Source organism: Eretmochelys imbricata, chromosome 7 (genome assembly GCF_965152235.1).
Source record: "Eretmochelys imbricata isolate rEreImb1 chromosome 7, rEreImb1.hap1, whole genome shotgun sequence".
NCBI lineage: Eukaryota > Metazoa > Chordata > Testudines > Cheloniidae > Eretmochelys > Eretmochelys imbricata.
Genome location: NC_135578.1, coordinates 12,087,937 through 12,105,429, shown reverse-complemented (window position 1 = coordinate 12,105,429; position 17,493 = coordinate 12,087,937). Strand labels below are relative to the sequence as shown.

At 40.1% G+C, this 17,493-nt stretch overlaps 1 protein-coding gene across 1 annotated transcript in view; it reads left to right on the top strand.

The window, feature by feature from the left end:
- Nucleotides 1–17,493, top strand: part of LOC144267452 (contactin-3-like) — a 116,672-nt gene that overhangs the window by 79,553 nt on the left and 19,626 nt on the right. The window contains exons 9-10 of the mRNA XM_077821434.1: nucleotides 3,307–3,434; nucleotides 4,348–4,523. Of these exons, the coding sequence (XP_077677560.1) occupies nucleotides 3,307–3,434; nucleotides 4,348–4,523 (304 nt within the window). The remainder of the gene's footprint in view (nucleotides 1–3,306; nucleotides 3,435–4,347; nucleotides 4,524–17,493) is intronic.

The window sequence follows — 17,493 nt, the reverse complement described above, 5'->3', positions numbered from 1 at the left end:
TGTGCTCAGCACCCACCTTTTACAGCTGTTTGGTGGCACCCCAATTAGCTGATTGGGGGTGCCGCCAAAGAGCTGATCGGGGGCACCGCCAAATAGCTGATGGGGGGCTCAGGAAGGGATTGGGGGAGGGCAGAGAGTGGCAAGTGGGCGGGGGCCTCAGGGAGAGGGTGAATTCGGGGTGGGAAGAGGCAGAGCGAAGGCAGGGCCTTGGGGAAGCGGCGGATTGGGGCAGGGCCCCAGGGTGGAGTGAGAGTTGGAGCACCCCTGGGCAAAAGTAAAAGTCGGCACCCATGGTCCCAATCCACTTCCCCAACACACAAATACGTAGTCAAGCGCTACGTGATTTCAAGAATCTAAATATATTTGTGATACTGCTTTTGCCAGATAAAGTGTTCTGAATCTAAGTGAACATCTTAAAAATCCGAATTTGTTTAATATATGCTTTCTCCTTCTCTTTAAAATCCTCTTATTATATCCCCCTCTACACATCTTTTTACAAATTAATACGTTATTTTTCTCTTTCCCGTTTTTGTTGACTTTTTTCTGATCCTAATTTTGTTTTTAGACTACATCTGTCTGTCCACTAGTATTTTGGATTCTGTTTGTACGCTCTGTAAAGGGTTATGTAAGGATTTAAATGGAAGGGATTTGTAAATAATACGGAAATATCATTTGCATACTGGTGCTGTTCATTGTGTTTATCACTGTGTTCTAAATCCCCTAACTGGAGTTGCAGTGAGGAGGGTATGCAGACAGGAAAAGAGATGTGGCTTATGTAAATAGGGGCAAAAGTATTGTAGAGGGAAACTAACCCAAATGTCCAAATTAAAGCATCTTTGCCACCCATTTTCACCCTCGTATGTGAATATGTTTGGACTGATGCAGTATCTACACTAGCTCAGATATGCCAGGTTACGCTGCAACCCTGCTCTCGCAACAGCCATTATGAAAGCATGATATAGGGTAATAATTTTTTCTCACAATAAGGTGGAAACTAAAGCTGATCAGGAAATGATTTTTGTCTTCCACAAAGAAAAAGGTTAATGAAATGTTCATTGTTTAGTTTTCATTATTTTTCTTTGTAGGATTTTTTGAAGGTGCTGTTGAGATGCTGAAAAACCAAAACCAAAAATAATTGGTTTAAAACCTATTTTTGTTTGGTTGCCAAAAAAATACTAGTTTTTTATTTTAAGTTTTTCAATGAACATTTGAAAATTTTTGACAAAAACTGACACTTTTCCATGAACATTTTTTTTTAATATGGAGACATACCTATCTCATAGAGCTGGAAGGGACCTTGAAAGGTCATTGAGTCCAGTCCCCTGCCTTCACAGCAGAACCAAGTACTGTCCCTTATTTTTGCCCCAGATCCCTAAATGGCCTCCTCAGGAATTGAGCTCACAACCCTGGGTTTAGCAGGCCAATGCTCAAACCACTGAACTATCCCTCCCCACCCCCCCACCAAAAAATTTCAATTTTACTTAAAAAAAAAAACACCCTCTTTTTCTGGGAATGGGGATGAGGGAAATTGACAACATTTTTAACCAGTTCTATCAGCAACACGCACGGCCCTATAAAACAGGGCCAGCAGTGAATATTCAGTTCCTTCCTCTCCCTCCCCTTTCCTATTGCTGCAAGGATGCCAGGTGTCTACTGTGGTTGCTCAGTGTCATCGTCCTATATCCTCTGGCTGCATAAACTCACATCTTTCTGCAGCCCTCAGAGTGACACTCTCCTTGTATGGCTGCATGACATTTGCCACAGGGGAAGGGTACCTTAACTCTATCTTCACTGTGTGGGTACATTAACCAAATCAGGTCCCAGCCAGCCAGATTGCCTCTGGCGTATTATACTGCCAGTGAGCACCACACATGCTATGTGGCTGAGAGCGTCTGCCATAGCAATAAAGGAGCTCCTGTCGGAATAAGTAAGTATTATTGTTTCAAATTGAGAGTAGACCCTGTGTAAAGTCAAATGATAAAACTTGTATTGGGGATGCATGTCAGCTCATTAGAGTTAGAAATGAATTTGAATTTTTTATCTTCTCAGATGCATTTTGACATTTTCATGTTATTACAAGAGAATGTTAAAGTGATAAATTTAAGCTCTAATTTTTGCAGGCATGTATTTCCTTATGCATTATTATCATCATCTCACTTGCCTTTTAAACTTCCATGCATTAGTCATAAGTACTTTTCATATTCTTTACCCTGAACATCTGTCTGTATGTATCCTCAAATTAACAAGGCAAAGTGTCTCTTGTAATCCAAAGCTGCTTCGTTATTTATTGTACTAGTGGATAAACCTGTTAGTTTAATTGTTTGCACTGTAGTATATTTAAATATTCTCTCCTTTCAGCTAGTCTAAAAGAAGAGCATTCCTGAAACACGTACAGCCTCTGTATGTGGTTTTAATGGTTAATTGAGCACTTTAAGCTTAAGAGCAGTGTGGCAATGGTATGGAGCCTGGCTACAGTACTTTAGTCATGATCTTTTATCACGGATGATTGTTGGTTTTATACAACCATAGTAGAGATGAAGGTCATTGACTCCATCAAACCAGAAGAATAAGTTGTAGTCTGGAAATGCTACATTTATTCACTCTATAGCGAATATTACCCTGTTGCGCCTAGAAAACAATACATTTTGTATTGTGTATTATTTACAGGATAACTAAATTCCATGTACACTATTAATGACAGTGCAGCCCACTGAAACAAGCACTTTCTAAGGGACAAGTTTTGTTTCCAATACACAGCTGAAACAACCAGGCAGTGCACTCAGAACATCTTTCCTTCACATCTGCCATGCAGATCTTCTCTCTCCAAGCAAAGAGTGGCAGCAGAGCTTCTCAGTAACTACTGTTGCAGTTTCAGGGCTGCACTATCCCTTGCAACCATCTTGCCTCCTTTGGCAGGGTCCCCAAATTAACAACCAAACACCTAGGCAGAGAACACCCACTGAGCTGTGCTCTGCAGTATAGGGGGGTTGGAGAGCTAGGGAAGAACCTTTCATGCAGACAACAGGAAACGTGCCTCTCTCAGGCTCTGGAATCAGTTTTGGGGGACGGGCAAGGTTCTGGATTTTCCCCAAGGAGAACAGATTTGTTAATGTGTTTTCTGTAGCATGCGAACACACGGGGGCCAGATTCTTCTGCTGCATATCATCACTGGATAGCAGTTACATTTTAAAACATCACTTTGGAGATTGATCCATTTTGTCGTGATGTAGTAAGGTGAATGTTCATTTATGTCTTCTGCAAACCTGTGATGCATTTTTCATCTCTCCATCATTTTTTTTTTTTTAGAATAACGTTATTAAAAGATGGAGGCCTAAGACTAGCTAATGTGACTAAATTAGATGCTGGAAGTTACTCTTGCCTGGCAGAGAATCAGTTTGGAACAGCTAGTAGAACAACAAGCTTAATAGTAACAGGTATGTTTGGGTTTTTTTAATAAGATTATTTGAAATGGCTGTAAATTCCAATAAATCCAGCAAGTAGAATCTACAAGAAGCATAGGAGTTCAAAGTTTGGGCTCTAGTTCGTTTATTGTGTGTGACTGGAGGTAAAGGGTGTGAGGAGTTGTATGTTTAAAAATAGTTAAATAAAAAGAGATCAGTTCTGGTTCTTTTTTAAATTTAGAGGGGAAATCTCTCATCTATATTGTGAAATACTTCCTAGACCATGGCAGTAAGGAGTAAGGTTATCTGGATACTACTGCTGGCTTGCACACTGACTCATTGTATAATCTAGGGGAAAAAATTAAACCATGCTTCCTCAGTTTGGCTATCTGTAAAATGGGTTTATTTTTACTTTCAGTTCCAACCTGTTTTGAGAGTTAACTGATGTTTGTAAAGCACTTTGAGATTGACAGAGATTAATCACTAAAATTAGATTCTTAATTCTTAAAATTAAAAAAGTACATTCTGTACTTGCTTGACACGTAGCTCTTCCACTAATGATACAAAAAGCATGCAAGAAAATCCAACAGAAATCCACAGTATGGATCAGAGAGGAAGATTTTTCCTTTAATTATTAGCAGTATTAGATTTTCTATAGAACTGTACTTTTTTGTGTGCATTGCAATTTGTTGAGCACGACAAACTATGCAGCAGGTCACATTCTACTCTAAGCCACAAGGAACTCCTGTTGAGGTTAATAAGCTCTCACAATACTTCAGGAACAGAATTCAATCAATAATATTTACAATATAGAATTTGACTAACCTAAAGTGACTGCCACGGTCAAGTGCATCTTATAGAAATGAATGTTTAAAGAAAGCTCAGTAACACAGAAAGTTGAGATAGCTGCTGAGATGGCTAAAATGACTATTTCTGCTCTCCACAGAGCCAACAAGGATAACTCTGGCACCTTCAAACATGGATGTTACTGTTGGAGAGAGTGTAATCTTGCCATGCCAAGTTCAGCACGATCCATTGCTAGACATTAGCTTTGCGTGGTATTTTAATGGAACGCTCACCGATTTCAAAAGAGATGCTTCTCATTTTGAGAAAGTAGGTGGGGTAAGTTGTGAACATTTGTTTCTCTGATTATAGGTGCATGGATCTTAAAGACAAGGTTGACTTAAAAGAGCAAAAATGTTGCATGTTTTGTGACTTCGGTTTTGTTTTTGTTTTGTTTTTTTAATTTAACATGGTAACCAAAGTACAGCCAGTTCTTCTCTTCTTACAGTACATCTACGCTACAGCTGGGACTATGCTTCCCACCTTGGGAAGATACATGCTAGCTCTGCTTAAGCCAACACACTAAAAAGAGCAATGTAGCTAGGGGTAGCCCAGTTGCCAGTTCAAGCTTGCCAGCTGAGAACAAACCCATCTGGACACCTTGGACACATACTTGGTTGGCTAGCCTGAGTCCCCACCTGTGCTGCCCCCAGCTACACTGCTATTTTTAGCATCCTAGCTTGAGCAGAGCGAACGTGTCCGTCTACCCCGGTTGGGAAGCCCACTCCCAGCTGCAGGGTAGACATACCCTTAGTATTGTAGAATTGCCTTCCCCAAAGGAGATCAGTTGTTCAGAATTATAGGCACAGAGCTGTATTCCATAATACATGATAATTACATATTCCATAATACAGATATTAGATACCTGAAGCCCAGTAATACAAAAGAATTAAAAATTTAAGGAAGTTATTTACAGTCCACAACCACAATATCTCTTTGAACCATAGGTGAGGATCCAGATAAATTGAAAACAAGTTGTTTGCTGCCAAGCAGAAATCTGTTTAAATAGGTACTTCATGAGACGTATCCCGTGTTATCTGCAGTGTTTGCATTCCTCAGTGGTGCGCAACTTTGATGTTCTAGTCTTTGCCACAGTCAACCACCAATTGACTTAACCATCAAATATATTTTTCCAAACAATGTCACTTTGATTCATGCCTGTAATTACTGAAGTCTCCATTAATAAGCATCAAAGAGGGCTCCTTTTATTCTGACCTTATGCAGTCCACCTAAGAGAGAGCAATATCAGAGTTAGATGTGTCAACTGTGCGGTTCTACAGAGCAAGATTGGTAAGAAGTTTGTTTGAACCTTGTGTCAAGTTTGTCTGTGTAGATTTGTACCACCTCAAATTTCACCCTGAGGTTTGGGTTTAAACCCACACAAAGTTTTAACATAACTGTTACAAGAGAGCTCTATACCTGTATATATGTAAATAATGAAGGTGCTAGTAGAGAGAGACTCAAGAATGTGTAGCAGAGTTCCTGCATTTTGTAGGACCGATAAAATTTGCTGTGCCCTGCAAATGGCTTCCCCTGTGTAGCTCTATGTCAGCTCTTAATAAAAATTGCTGAGTGTCACCTGGTTTTGCATCCAGACACTATGCAAGGGCATTACATAGTGTCAAAGGAAAATTCATAAATGGGCTCAAGATGATTGGAAGGTTTGTGTAAGCCTTTGATAAATCTGAAAGGCATTTCCAATTCGTAACCGTAAAATCGTCATCAAGCTTCATATCCCCAAAAGAACTAAACGAGGATTTAAACATCTCTCCATCCCAGGCAAAGGCAACAGTTATCAACTTGAGCTCCCTTCAAGACTAAAGCTGGAATGTGCAAATTCTGCCCCAGTAACTCATATAGGGGAGGACCATATTCCCTCAACAGTACAGACTAAAGCATGGCATAAATCCAGGATGATCTTTCCAAAACTATGTCTGTGCTGGGACATGTTATAAACATAGCAGGCAGTATAAGACCCCATGTCATCTGCATATTTTGGCCTAATTTGAAATAATTTATTTGAATGATACAGGTACGTAAATAAGAAAATAGATTAAAAGTTTGAGGCCAGATCCTCAGCTGGTGTAAATTGGTATAGCTTCATTGCAGTCAATGGTGCTATACTGATTTACACCAGCTGAGGATCTGGCCCACGTAAGCTGTTTCTAAGGCTCAGTGCAGTTAATTGAGCTCTCACGTTCTCCAGTGCTCCTCCTGATGCAGCACTCCCTGCTTTGGGCTGTATCACAAAAGCCACAGTCTGGGCTTCTAACAGAGACATTTGGCTCTTGTAAAATACTTGTCTATATTTTCAGACACTCGCTGAATTGTGTCAGTCTCTGAACGTCATGCTCTCTGTTTTGTTAGCAAAGTGGTTGGTTGATTACAGTGAATGAGCAAACTTGGCTTCTAAAATTTTAAGCTTCCAGACTCTACAAAACAAAAGAGGATTGCTTCATATTTGGATGAGTTCTATATAAAATCAGTTGGTTTATTTAGTTTTTAGTCACACAGGAGAAAAGTTCCAGGTTTTCCATTTCACTGCTTGAAGCTTACTTTTCGTTTTGTTATAATAAAGTAGTTCAGCTGGGGATCTCCCACATCCCTGGTAAGTCTCCTAGACACTCGGCTAAAAATTATGAGCGAGCTCGCTCTCTTTCTCCTCCACCCCCAGCTTCTTACAAAAATGGCACTAGTACCTAATGCCAAGAGAGGGTTTCCAGCTGAGAATCCCAAGCAGAGGGAGGCACCGTACCTGAGAAGGGCAGGGCTTAGGAAACACCCTTTGCCTTGACATCTCCCATTGGCTATTTTTGGTGGGGAGCTGCCTAGCATGCTGGCTTTTGTGAATCCCATTCTGAGGCACCTATATTTCCCCATTCATTGTATAGAGAGCGTAGAAGCCTTACTCAAATTTGTGAATCCCGGTGATATTCTAGGTTCCCAATGCATCTGCACAGCATTTAAACACCTGCAGGTGGCCCGTCAGCTGACTTGAGCTTGTGGGGTTTGGACTGCAAATTGCTGTAAAATTGCAGTCTAAGTGGTTTGGGATCTGGAGCCCAGGATCTGGAACTCTCCCCTATTGCAAAGCCCAGTCTCCAGCCTGAGCCCAAATGTCTAGACTGTGATTTTTACAGCCCCATAGCCTGAGCCCTGTGAGCCTGAGTCAGCTGACACGGGTCAGCTGCGGGTGTAACTGCAGTGTAGACATACCCAAAGTGACTTGCCTGAGGTCACACATGCAGTCTGTGGCAGAGCCAGGAACTGAACTCAGATCTCCTGAGTCTCAGTCCATTGCCAAAGTCATCCTTCCTCCCTTATTTTTCCTATGTCTGTTTGTTTCATGTATTTATAGTGTGGCCATCACCATACTATCAAAATCTTTTTGTGTGAAGGACAGGGGTCATGTCCACTTGTAAATATTTTTATAATAAATGCTATTTGGGACAATGCAATGCATTTAAAAGGTTGTTGTTTTTTTAAATGCTCTTTGGAATTATCCATTTAATCCAAGCATAAAAGGTAAAGTTTGCCATAACTGCCAAAGCCAGGTGGTTGTAGACAGCCTCAGCAGGTAACACTGGCTTCTCGGTAGGTTTATTAAAGTTCTGTTTCCTACAGCTCTGCCTTCTTGCTGATGAAACCAATGATCAGTTAGGTGTCCAACTCCCACTGAAAGTTAATGGAATTTAGGCGCCGAACTACCCTTCTGTGCCTTTGAAAATTTTCTCAAAAGGCATAGCATTTAATCAGTGGACATAAAAGAGGATCCATATACAGATTGGCACTTGATTAAATACAAGTGCGTGCAAGAGAAGTTAGGTTTCTTTTGGAGAGCAAAGAGACCTTTGTAGATCTTATAATTTTTTATAAAAAAATTTCTGGAAATTTGGGCTGACCATCTGTCACGTCACAATTTGAATCCTCTGATTTCACAGTCTGTTACCTTGCCGTATTGCTGCATAGTTATTATTTATTTACTAAGTTTCAAATAAAATACCTAACCAGGCTCTACATAAACACATTAAAATTACAAGGGAAAGGTTAAATATCGTTGATAAAAGAAGTTATTCCAATATACAGGACTTCAGTGGTAGATATGAACTGACTGGAAAACTGATTTTTTTTTCCAGTGAAAATTTCAACCTTTCGTCAAAAAAGATAAATCAAGAACCCAAAGTTTTTTATCAAAACCAGCTGAAAAGTTTTTGGTTTTCAGGAAAAGGTCAAAATTTTCAGTGGAAGGCAACTTTCTTTAAAATTTTTCACTGTGTTGAACATCCAATTTTCCATCAAAAAGCAGTTTTGATGGAAAATTTTCAGTCAGCCCTGTTCAGCACCTCTCAAGACTCATCCCAGTGATTCTTCATTGGCTAACTCATAACTCTAAAATATATAGCTTTTTACTGGAATATTTGCCATAAGGAAGCAACAGTTGAGGGTATGTATAGGAAACAGGAGCCTTGTCATTAATGTTTGGACAAGGTAGGGTACTGGTGCTCTGCTACCTGGAGACTACAGAAGTTAATCCACAAGACAAACTAAATTACCTCAGGTGCCCAATCCAGCTCCCACTGAATTTAATAGAAAGACTTCAGAGGGAGTTAGATAGGGCCCTTAGTGAGCAAATGAGTCAGTATACTGATTTATAAAGCATCTGATGGCTTATTCATACACTTGAAGTTCATATTCCCCAATAATAATAGGGGATTTCAACTATCCCCATAATGACTGGGAACACGTCACCTCAGAATGGTATGCAGAGATAAAATTTCTATACAACATTAATGACTGCCTCTTGGAGCAGCTAATCCTGGAGAGGCAATTTTTGATTTAATCCTAAATGGCACACAGGATATGGTCTAGCTGAACTGCTCAGTAATAGGGACCATAATGGAATTAAATTTAACATCCTTGTAGGGGGTAAAATACCAAGCAAACCCACTCTGGTAGCATTTAACTTCAGAAAAGGGCGGTGACACAAAAACAAGGAGGCTAGTTAAATGGAAATTAAACGGAGCAGTCATAGGAGTGAAAATGCCTGCAAGCTACATGGAAAGTTTTTTAAAACACCATAATAGAGGCTCCAACTCTATGCATAACTCAAATTAAAAAAAGTAAGCTTTCCAGAAAAGTACCACCATGGCTTAACAGAGGCAGTTTCAGACAAAAAGACGCCTTTTAAAAATTGGAAGTCAGATCCTACTGAGGAAAATAGAAAGGAACATAAAGTCTGGTAAGTCAAGTGTAAAAAGGATAATTAGTCAGGCCAAAAAAAAATTGTAAGAGCAACTAGCAAAAGACACAAATAGCCATTTTTTAAAAAAAATCCATTAAAAGCAGGAAGCATGCCAAACAATTAGTGGGGCTGCTGGACAATCAAGGTGATCAAGGTGCTAAACGAGAACTCAAGGAGGACAAGGCCTTTGTGGAGAAGCTAAATGAATTCAGTGCAGAGGATGTGAGGGAGATTCCCACACCTGAGCTATTTTTTTTAGGTGACAAATCTAAGGAACTGGCCCAGATTGAGGTGTCAGTAGAGGAGGTTTTGGAACAAAAAGATAAATCAAACAGTAGTAAGTCACCAGGACCAGATGGTATTCACCCAACAGTTCTGAAGGAACTCAGATATGAAATTGCAGAACTACTAACTGTGGTATGTAAACTATCACTGAAATCAGCCTCTGAATCAGATGACTGGAGGAGAGCTAATGTAACGCCGAGGTTTAAAAAGGCCTCCAAAGGCAATCCTGGCAATTAAAGCCACTAAGCTTAACTTCAGTACCAGGCAACTTGATTAAAAGTGTAGTAAAGAACAGAATTATCAGACACATGAACACAATATGTTGGGGAAGAGTCAATATGGCTTTTGTGAAAAGAAATTATGCCTCACCAGTTAGCTAGAATTCTTTCAGGGGGCCAACAAACATATGGACTATGTTGATCCAGTGGATATAGTGTACTTGGACTTTCACCAAAGGCTCGTAAGCAAAGTAGGCTGTCCTGCGATAAGAGGGAAGGTCCTCTTATGGATCAGTAACTGGTTAAAAGACAGGAAATAAAGGGTAAGAATAAATGGTCAGTTTTGAGAATAGAGGTGTCCTCCAGGTATTTGTACTGGGACCAGTGATGTTCAGTATGTTCATATATAATCTGGAAAAAGAGGTAAACAGTGAGATGGCAAAGTTTTTTTCAGATGGTACAAAACTACTCAAGATAGTTATGGCCAAAGTTGCGTGTGAAGTTACAAAGAGATCTCTCACAACTGAGTGACTGGCAAACAAAATGGCAGATGAAATTCAGTGTTGTTAAAAGCAAAGTAATGCACACTGGAAAACATAAGCCCAGCTAAACATGCAGAATGATGGGGTGTAAATTAGCTGTTACTACTCATTGTGGATAGTTCTCTGAAAACATCTGTTCAATGTGCAGCAAAAGTCAAAAAAGCTAACAGAATGTTAGGCACCATTAGGAAAGGTTTAGAGAATAAGACAGTAAATATCGTAATGCTACCATATAAATCCATGGTACCCCCACATCTTGAATATTGCATGCAGTTCTGGTCGCCCATCTCAAAAAAATATACGTTAGTACTGAAAAAGTACAGAGAAGTGCAACAAAATGATTAAGGGTACAGAACACCTTCTGTGTGAGGACAGATTTAAAAAACTTGGATTCTTCAGTTTAGAAAAGATATGACTTAAGGGGGATCTGATAGAGAGCTATAAAACCATAAATGGTGTAGAGAAAGTGAATAAGGAAGTATTATTTACTCCTTTATTATTTACAAGAACCAAGGGTCACCCAAGGAAATTAATAGGCAGTAGGCTTAAATCAAACATAAGGAAGCACTTCTTCACACAACACACAGTTAACCTGTGGAACTCATTGCTGGGGATGTTGTGAAGGCCAAAATTATAACTGGATTCAAAAAAGTATTAGATAAGTTCATGGAGGATAGGTCCATCAATGGCTGTTAGCCAAGATGGTCACGGATGCAACCCCATGGTCTGGGTGTCCGTAACCTCTAACTACCAGAATCTGGGTCTGGATCATAGGGGAATGATCACTCAAAAAGTTGCCCTGTTCTGTTCATTCCCTCTGAAGCATCTGGCACCAACCACTGTTGGAAGAGAGGATACTGGGCTAGATGGACATTGGCCTGACCCCGTGTGGCTATTCTTATGTTCTTATTCACTGTATGAAAAAATAGGTAGAGATGCCAATTTTGGTGGTGGCTGGCAGTGACTGCAGCAAATGCAAAGTAACTTTTCAATTGATGTCTTCTCTTTGAGATGAGCAATGATGTAATAATGTAGTGGGAGTTCCTGGAACATTCTTGAGGGAAGTGGCATGCCTTCAATCTTTGACATATAGCAACGCTTGGAAATGTTATGGTAGCACCTGTTATGCAACATACAGCTCTTCCATATGGACCCCAAAAATACCAGTTTATAACATTGTTATACATCTCTTTTCTGTTAGACAGATGAGTCATAGCAGCAGCACGGCGAATCAAGCCGTTTTTGAAACTGTGAACAGATTGCCTGTAAACTGCGTCAGATATCACCTGTTCAGACAATCCAGCAGCAGTTGAAATTGTCTTGCAGCCAGCAAAATGAAATGCAAGGATGGATTTAGTTTTTTATGTTCTCAGTCCAATTCCATCCATGAGCAGTAAGCACACGTTTACACTTGCAGACATACACAGAACAAAGCTGAAGCATGTATTTCCTTTTAACCCTGACCATCCTGGTTCACTCCACACTGGCCTTATCTTATAATTTCCGTGGAGCACAATGCCATTACAGGTGCTTGTATAGTATGGGCTGCCAATTTGTGTTCCATAGGTTAGGGTAGTGTGCAGCAGGGAAGGTGACTTTCCTGTCACCTTAACTTGTCCACGCTAGCAAAGATTTAATTGTGCTGGCCAGAGATGCCAGTGAAACTTACTCTGTTGCAAACTCTCTAAGGATCAATGACAGTAGAAAGCACCAACTATGTTGCAGCAATATTGGCCCAGTATTTTCAAGGTATCCCAGAATGATTTATATGAAATTTCAGGACTTTGATAGCAACCTATTATTTGGGAGGTAATGTATGGAAAATATTGGAACTTATTCTACAGCACTCTATTGTTTACGACAACTAAAAAGAGGATTTGGGTTAGCCCATTCTAACTGTCATCCAGGGAGCAGTCAGACTTTTATTTAAAGTAAAATTATTCTATTTGACAATCCTCTGGGTAAATTTATGTGTAGAAGGCTTAGTACAAGATTAGTTTGTGCTGATAAATTGCAATGTTGAGAATATGTGCTGAATGCGCACTTCACATCAGGTTGTTTCTGGACTCCAGGTTGCCTTTGCATTGTTCAGTCTCAGGGTATGTCTAATCTGCTATTGGTCATGTGATTACAGCACAGACAGAGATACACAAATTAGCTTTAATCTAGCTAGCTCAGGTACCAATAGCTGTGAAGTCACAGCAGCATGCACTTCAGCAATAGCCACCTAAGTACATCTGCAGGGTCCCAGGTGGGCTTATGCAGCCCATGTTGAAGCCCCTGTGTTGCCATCACTTCACTGCTATTGGTTCCCAAGCTGAGTAGGTTAAAGCTACCTTGGATAGGTCTACACATATTGTAGTCATGCACCCCGGTTTGCAGTGTAGACATACCGTCAGTATATTGTGGGGAATTTCAGCCAGTGTTAACATTGTCTTGTAAATTCTTTTCCTGTAATGATTTACATCTGCATTATATTAGTGAACATAACCATTACATTTATTTGTTCCTGTACAGTAAGAGGAGCTGTTAAAAACATGCTTTTAGGTTGTGTTACACAAAGGTAGTATTAATAGTACCCACAAAGGTAGTGGGTAGTATTGCTGGGAATCAAAAGTAAAGGCTTGATTTTGCTCTTATTCAAGTCACCAGTGAAATTTCTTTTGACTTGAATGAAGCAGGAATAATCCCTGAGAGACAAGCCGGTAACAATATTGCAAATTTATGTAAAATTTATTTTAGAGTCTTGTATTTTAATATTGGGCAGTCTCTCTGGAAACAAATGATCCTTGAAATAGTAGGATCAAAATACAAGTGCTAATGGTTGTGAACATAAAACAAACAACCCAAAGAGTTTCAATGTTGATTCATTCAGATTGCAGTCTCAAAGAAACCCTTAGCAAAGAGTGCTCACGTACATTTATGAGTGACTTTGGCATACATCTGTAAGTGCAATAAGGGTTATAAAACAACAATCACCAAAGCAGAGGCACTTCTCCTATCTCCCACACATCATTAAATCACCAGCCATGTGACCAATATAACTGAAAGGTCCCAACAGACAGGAATCCCACCCTCAGATGCATCACTCCTCTGCCTGACAAATGGGCTTTAAAGCATGCCTGGAATGTCAACAGATTTTTGTAAACAAGAAGGAAACTTCTCAAGTCCTCCAGGATGTGTCTGTTCCAAAAGGGGGCATATCTTCATTCTGTGGAAGGGCAACTTATTCAGAATAAAAGTCAGCCTGAGGAGGAAGCTAGTCACCAAATGGGAGGAAGAGGTGGTGTATTAAAAACATTGCATAACTATTGAGAGGTGGAGAACATTTACAGATGAGTTTGACTCTTGCAACATAAAACACTTAATTCTCACCAGTGCACTCCAAACTTAGACACTCTGAAAATGCGCTGTCCATGAGGAATCTCCTATTAAAGATGCAGGTAGTCCAAAAGTCTACGGTCCTACAACCTCAGTCCTGCAGGTTGCTGAACAACTCTCCACAAGTTGTGGTCCACGCCCTTTCCTCCCACTGAAGTCAATGGGAGTTGAGGACACCGCTCAGGATCAGCTCTAAATGTGGAAAGTTCGTAGAAATGCAGGACTGGAAGGGACCTCAAGAGGTAATGTAGTCCACCCCCTGAGCTGAGGCAAATTAAGTATACATAGACCATCCTGTTCTTAAACTCCACTAAGTAACCTGTTCCAGTGCTTAACTATTCTTATAGTTAGAAAAATTTTCTTAATATCTAACCTAAATCTCCCTTGCTGTAAACTAGCAACCTTTTATGTATTTGCAGACTGTTATCATGTCCCCGCTCAGTCTTCTCTTCTGTAAACTAAATACATCTACTTTCTACCTTTCCTCACAGGTCATGTTTTCTAAGGCATTGATGGCCTAATTTCAAGGCATTACAATGGCCTAATTGGTCTGTGTGTTTTTATTAAATGTTCTAGCCATTCAGAACTACTTTACTACTCTTCTCCATCTGGATTGTTTCTGTCTAAGGCCTGGTTGACGTCAATAATAATAATTAATAATAATAAATAATAATAATAATATATTGTATTGGTATTAGAGGTTTCAGCCAAGATTAATGCAAACCCGCAGTCAAGCAGTCCTTCTCTAAAGAGCTTACAGTCTAAGTACACAAGACAAAAGGTGGGAAGAGACACAGAAGCATGGTCAAGTGAATGACTTGCCCAAAGTCACTCAGAAGATCAGTAGCAGCACCATGATTAGGACTCTCAGTCCAGAGTCCTCTCCAGTAGACCACTTTACCTCTCTAGACAATGCTGAATCTCCTGTAATAACCCTTGAATAGAGGGCCTCAAGTAGTGAACTTTTCTACCTGGTAAATGATCCATGGACAGCCTGTTTAAAATTCTTCTGCAAGTGGCAGGATTTCCAGGCTATAATCAGGTTGAGTCACAGATACCAGGTTCTGATTTTGGCTCCATGAGTATAAATCCAGTATAGTTCCTTTCGAGTCAGTTTGACCCCAGATTTACCTCCATACAACTGAGGCTAGAAACTGACTTAGAGACTCATCTCTTGGGAAGATGGGATATGCAGTGCCTTATAAGGAGTTACTCAGCAGCTAGCAAGAGGGGATGTCCCTTCTTCTGAAGAATCTTCCTCTGTGGCTGTACAAAGGAAAAGAGTGTATCCAATGAAAGATCAAACCCTAAAGCAGTACTGCAGAAATAAATTTAAGTTGCAAACCTAACACTTCCCGGTGCATTTTGAAATTACAGCTATCAGTCAAGACTCACGTCTTCCCTCTCCACAACACAGGAGGAAATCAACATAAAGCAAGTGCTTACAGCGCAGTCTGAGGAAAGACGAATGCACTGTGGATGAAATGTTCAGTTAAAAACTAAAAATAACACCAAGGGAATCTTAAAATCATGTGAATTCAGCCAAAGAGTTACAAATGTACAACTCCTTTTTAAAAAAAAAAAAAGTACTCATGTGACATTAAATATGGAACACATACCATGGAAAGTCTGCAGAAAGAAAAAAATAGTTTTGTGATTCTCACCTACAATTTTATAATATGTAAGGACACAACAGTTTGATGGGGGGGAAAGCAAAATTGACTCTCTAAAACCAATCCACTCTTGCATTGTTGCATTCTATTTTACTCACACACCTACAGAAGAAGTTGAATTTTTTCATACCAGTTTCACATGGCTACCTTTTCTAAAAGTCTGTTATATCTAGACTATACTAGGAGTCTGCTTAGGAGTGCACCCTTCTATTAATTTAAAATGCAAACTCCACAAGTGACTAATAAGAGGTCCTTTGAGTCAGGCAACTACATTAATGTATTATAGGAGATGAGATTAGTGAATCACAAGTAAAATCATGGGAGTGACTGAGCAGGGCTGTGACAGCAGAGGGCTTACTGTGCTGCTGCAGGGCTGGTGACACCCAATCCCTGCAGGTGTAAAGGCCGAGGAAGGGGAGTCTAGTTCTCCTGGCGGAGCAAGACTGAAAGAAGGAGGAGGAACCTCCAGTTGTGGGGAAGGGCACCCCACTGCTCAATGGCTCCTGTCTTCTCGATTGTCTGAACTCCCAATTATCCAATTATTAGCCCCACCCCTGCTATTCGGAAAATTGGCAGTACGCTGAATACCAAAACAACCCCTGCATTGTGTATACTCACAACCTTATGGAGACCACCAGATGTATCCGAAGAGAAGATGGAAGGAAAAGTAAGTGGAGAAGCACTGTAAGTGGATGACATTCAAGTTTCCACAATCCTGTCATCCTGATGTCCCAACTAGAGATTGAGCATACGCTTCTATTCTACACCTTGACCTTACAACCCCACAATTCTGGAACCGTATTTGATTTTTAAGTTTCAGCCCCTTTTGCATATATGTCATTCCCAGGAACCATAATTGGCATTCTGATTGCTAACATAAACTATTTGTGTCAATACATTCGCTAATATTTCCAGCACATTAATGTGGTTAACCTTACGCGTACGTATTCCAGAAATCCCTTAGAAATCTGTTATTTCAAGCGTAAACAGACTTTTTGTGGATTACATGTTTATCACAAGTTACATATTGCTTAGTCATATAACCCTAACTATTGTCTAATTAACTAGGCCTCATACTTTTGCAAAGTCTGTAACAAATATTTTTATAAATGTTCTCTTTCCCCCTATTTAAATTACAGCTTTACTTGCTTTCCTAATTGGCATTTTTAACATTTCTTAACATATAAATTAGATAAACTCATTAGATACAAACCTCCCAAAATCAGTTCACGAGGTCAGAGGTCAACAGAAGCATATTAGTTATAACGTGGTGAGCACGTTTTCTCCTTCTTACGGAGCGGCTGTACTTTGGAAACACTGGACATTTTGGACAGCTTGTTTATTAGTTAATAGAACATGAACCTTGCATTACATATATATATGTTCAGCTGTAATATATATATATATTCCCAGAAATCAATTCTGAAGCACTTAGAGGAGAGGAAAGTGATCAGGAACACTCAGCATGGATTCACCAAGGGCAAGTCATGCCTGACTAATCTAATTGCCTTCTATGATGAGATAACTGGTTCTGTGGATGAAGGGAAAGCAGTGGACATGTTGTTCCTTGACTTTAGCAAAGCTTTTGACACTGTCTCCAACAGTATTCTTGCCAGCAAGTTAAAGAAGTATGGGCTGGATGAATGGACTATAAGGTGGATAGAAAGCTGGCTAGATTGTCGGGCTCAACGGGTAGTGATCAATGGCTCCAAGTCTAGTTGGCAGCCGGTATCAAGTGGAGTGCCCCAAGGGTCGGTCCTGGGGCCGGTTTTGTTCAATATCTTCATAAATGATCTGGGGAATGGTGTGGATTGCACCCTCAGCAAGTTTGCAGATGACACTAAACTGGGAGGAGAGGTAGATACGCTGGAGGGTAGGGATAGGATACAGAGGGACCTAGACAAATTA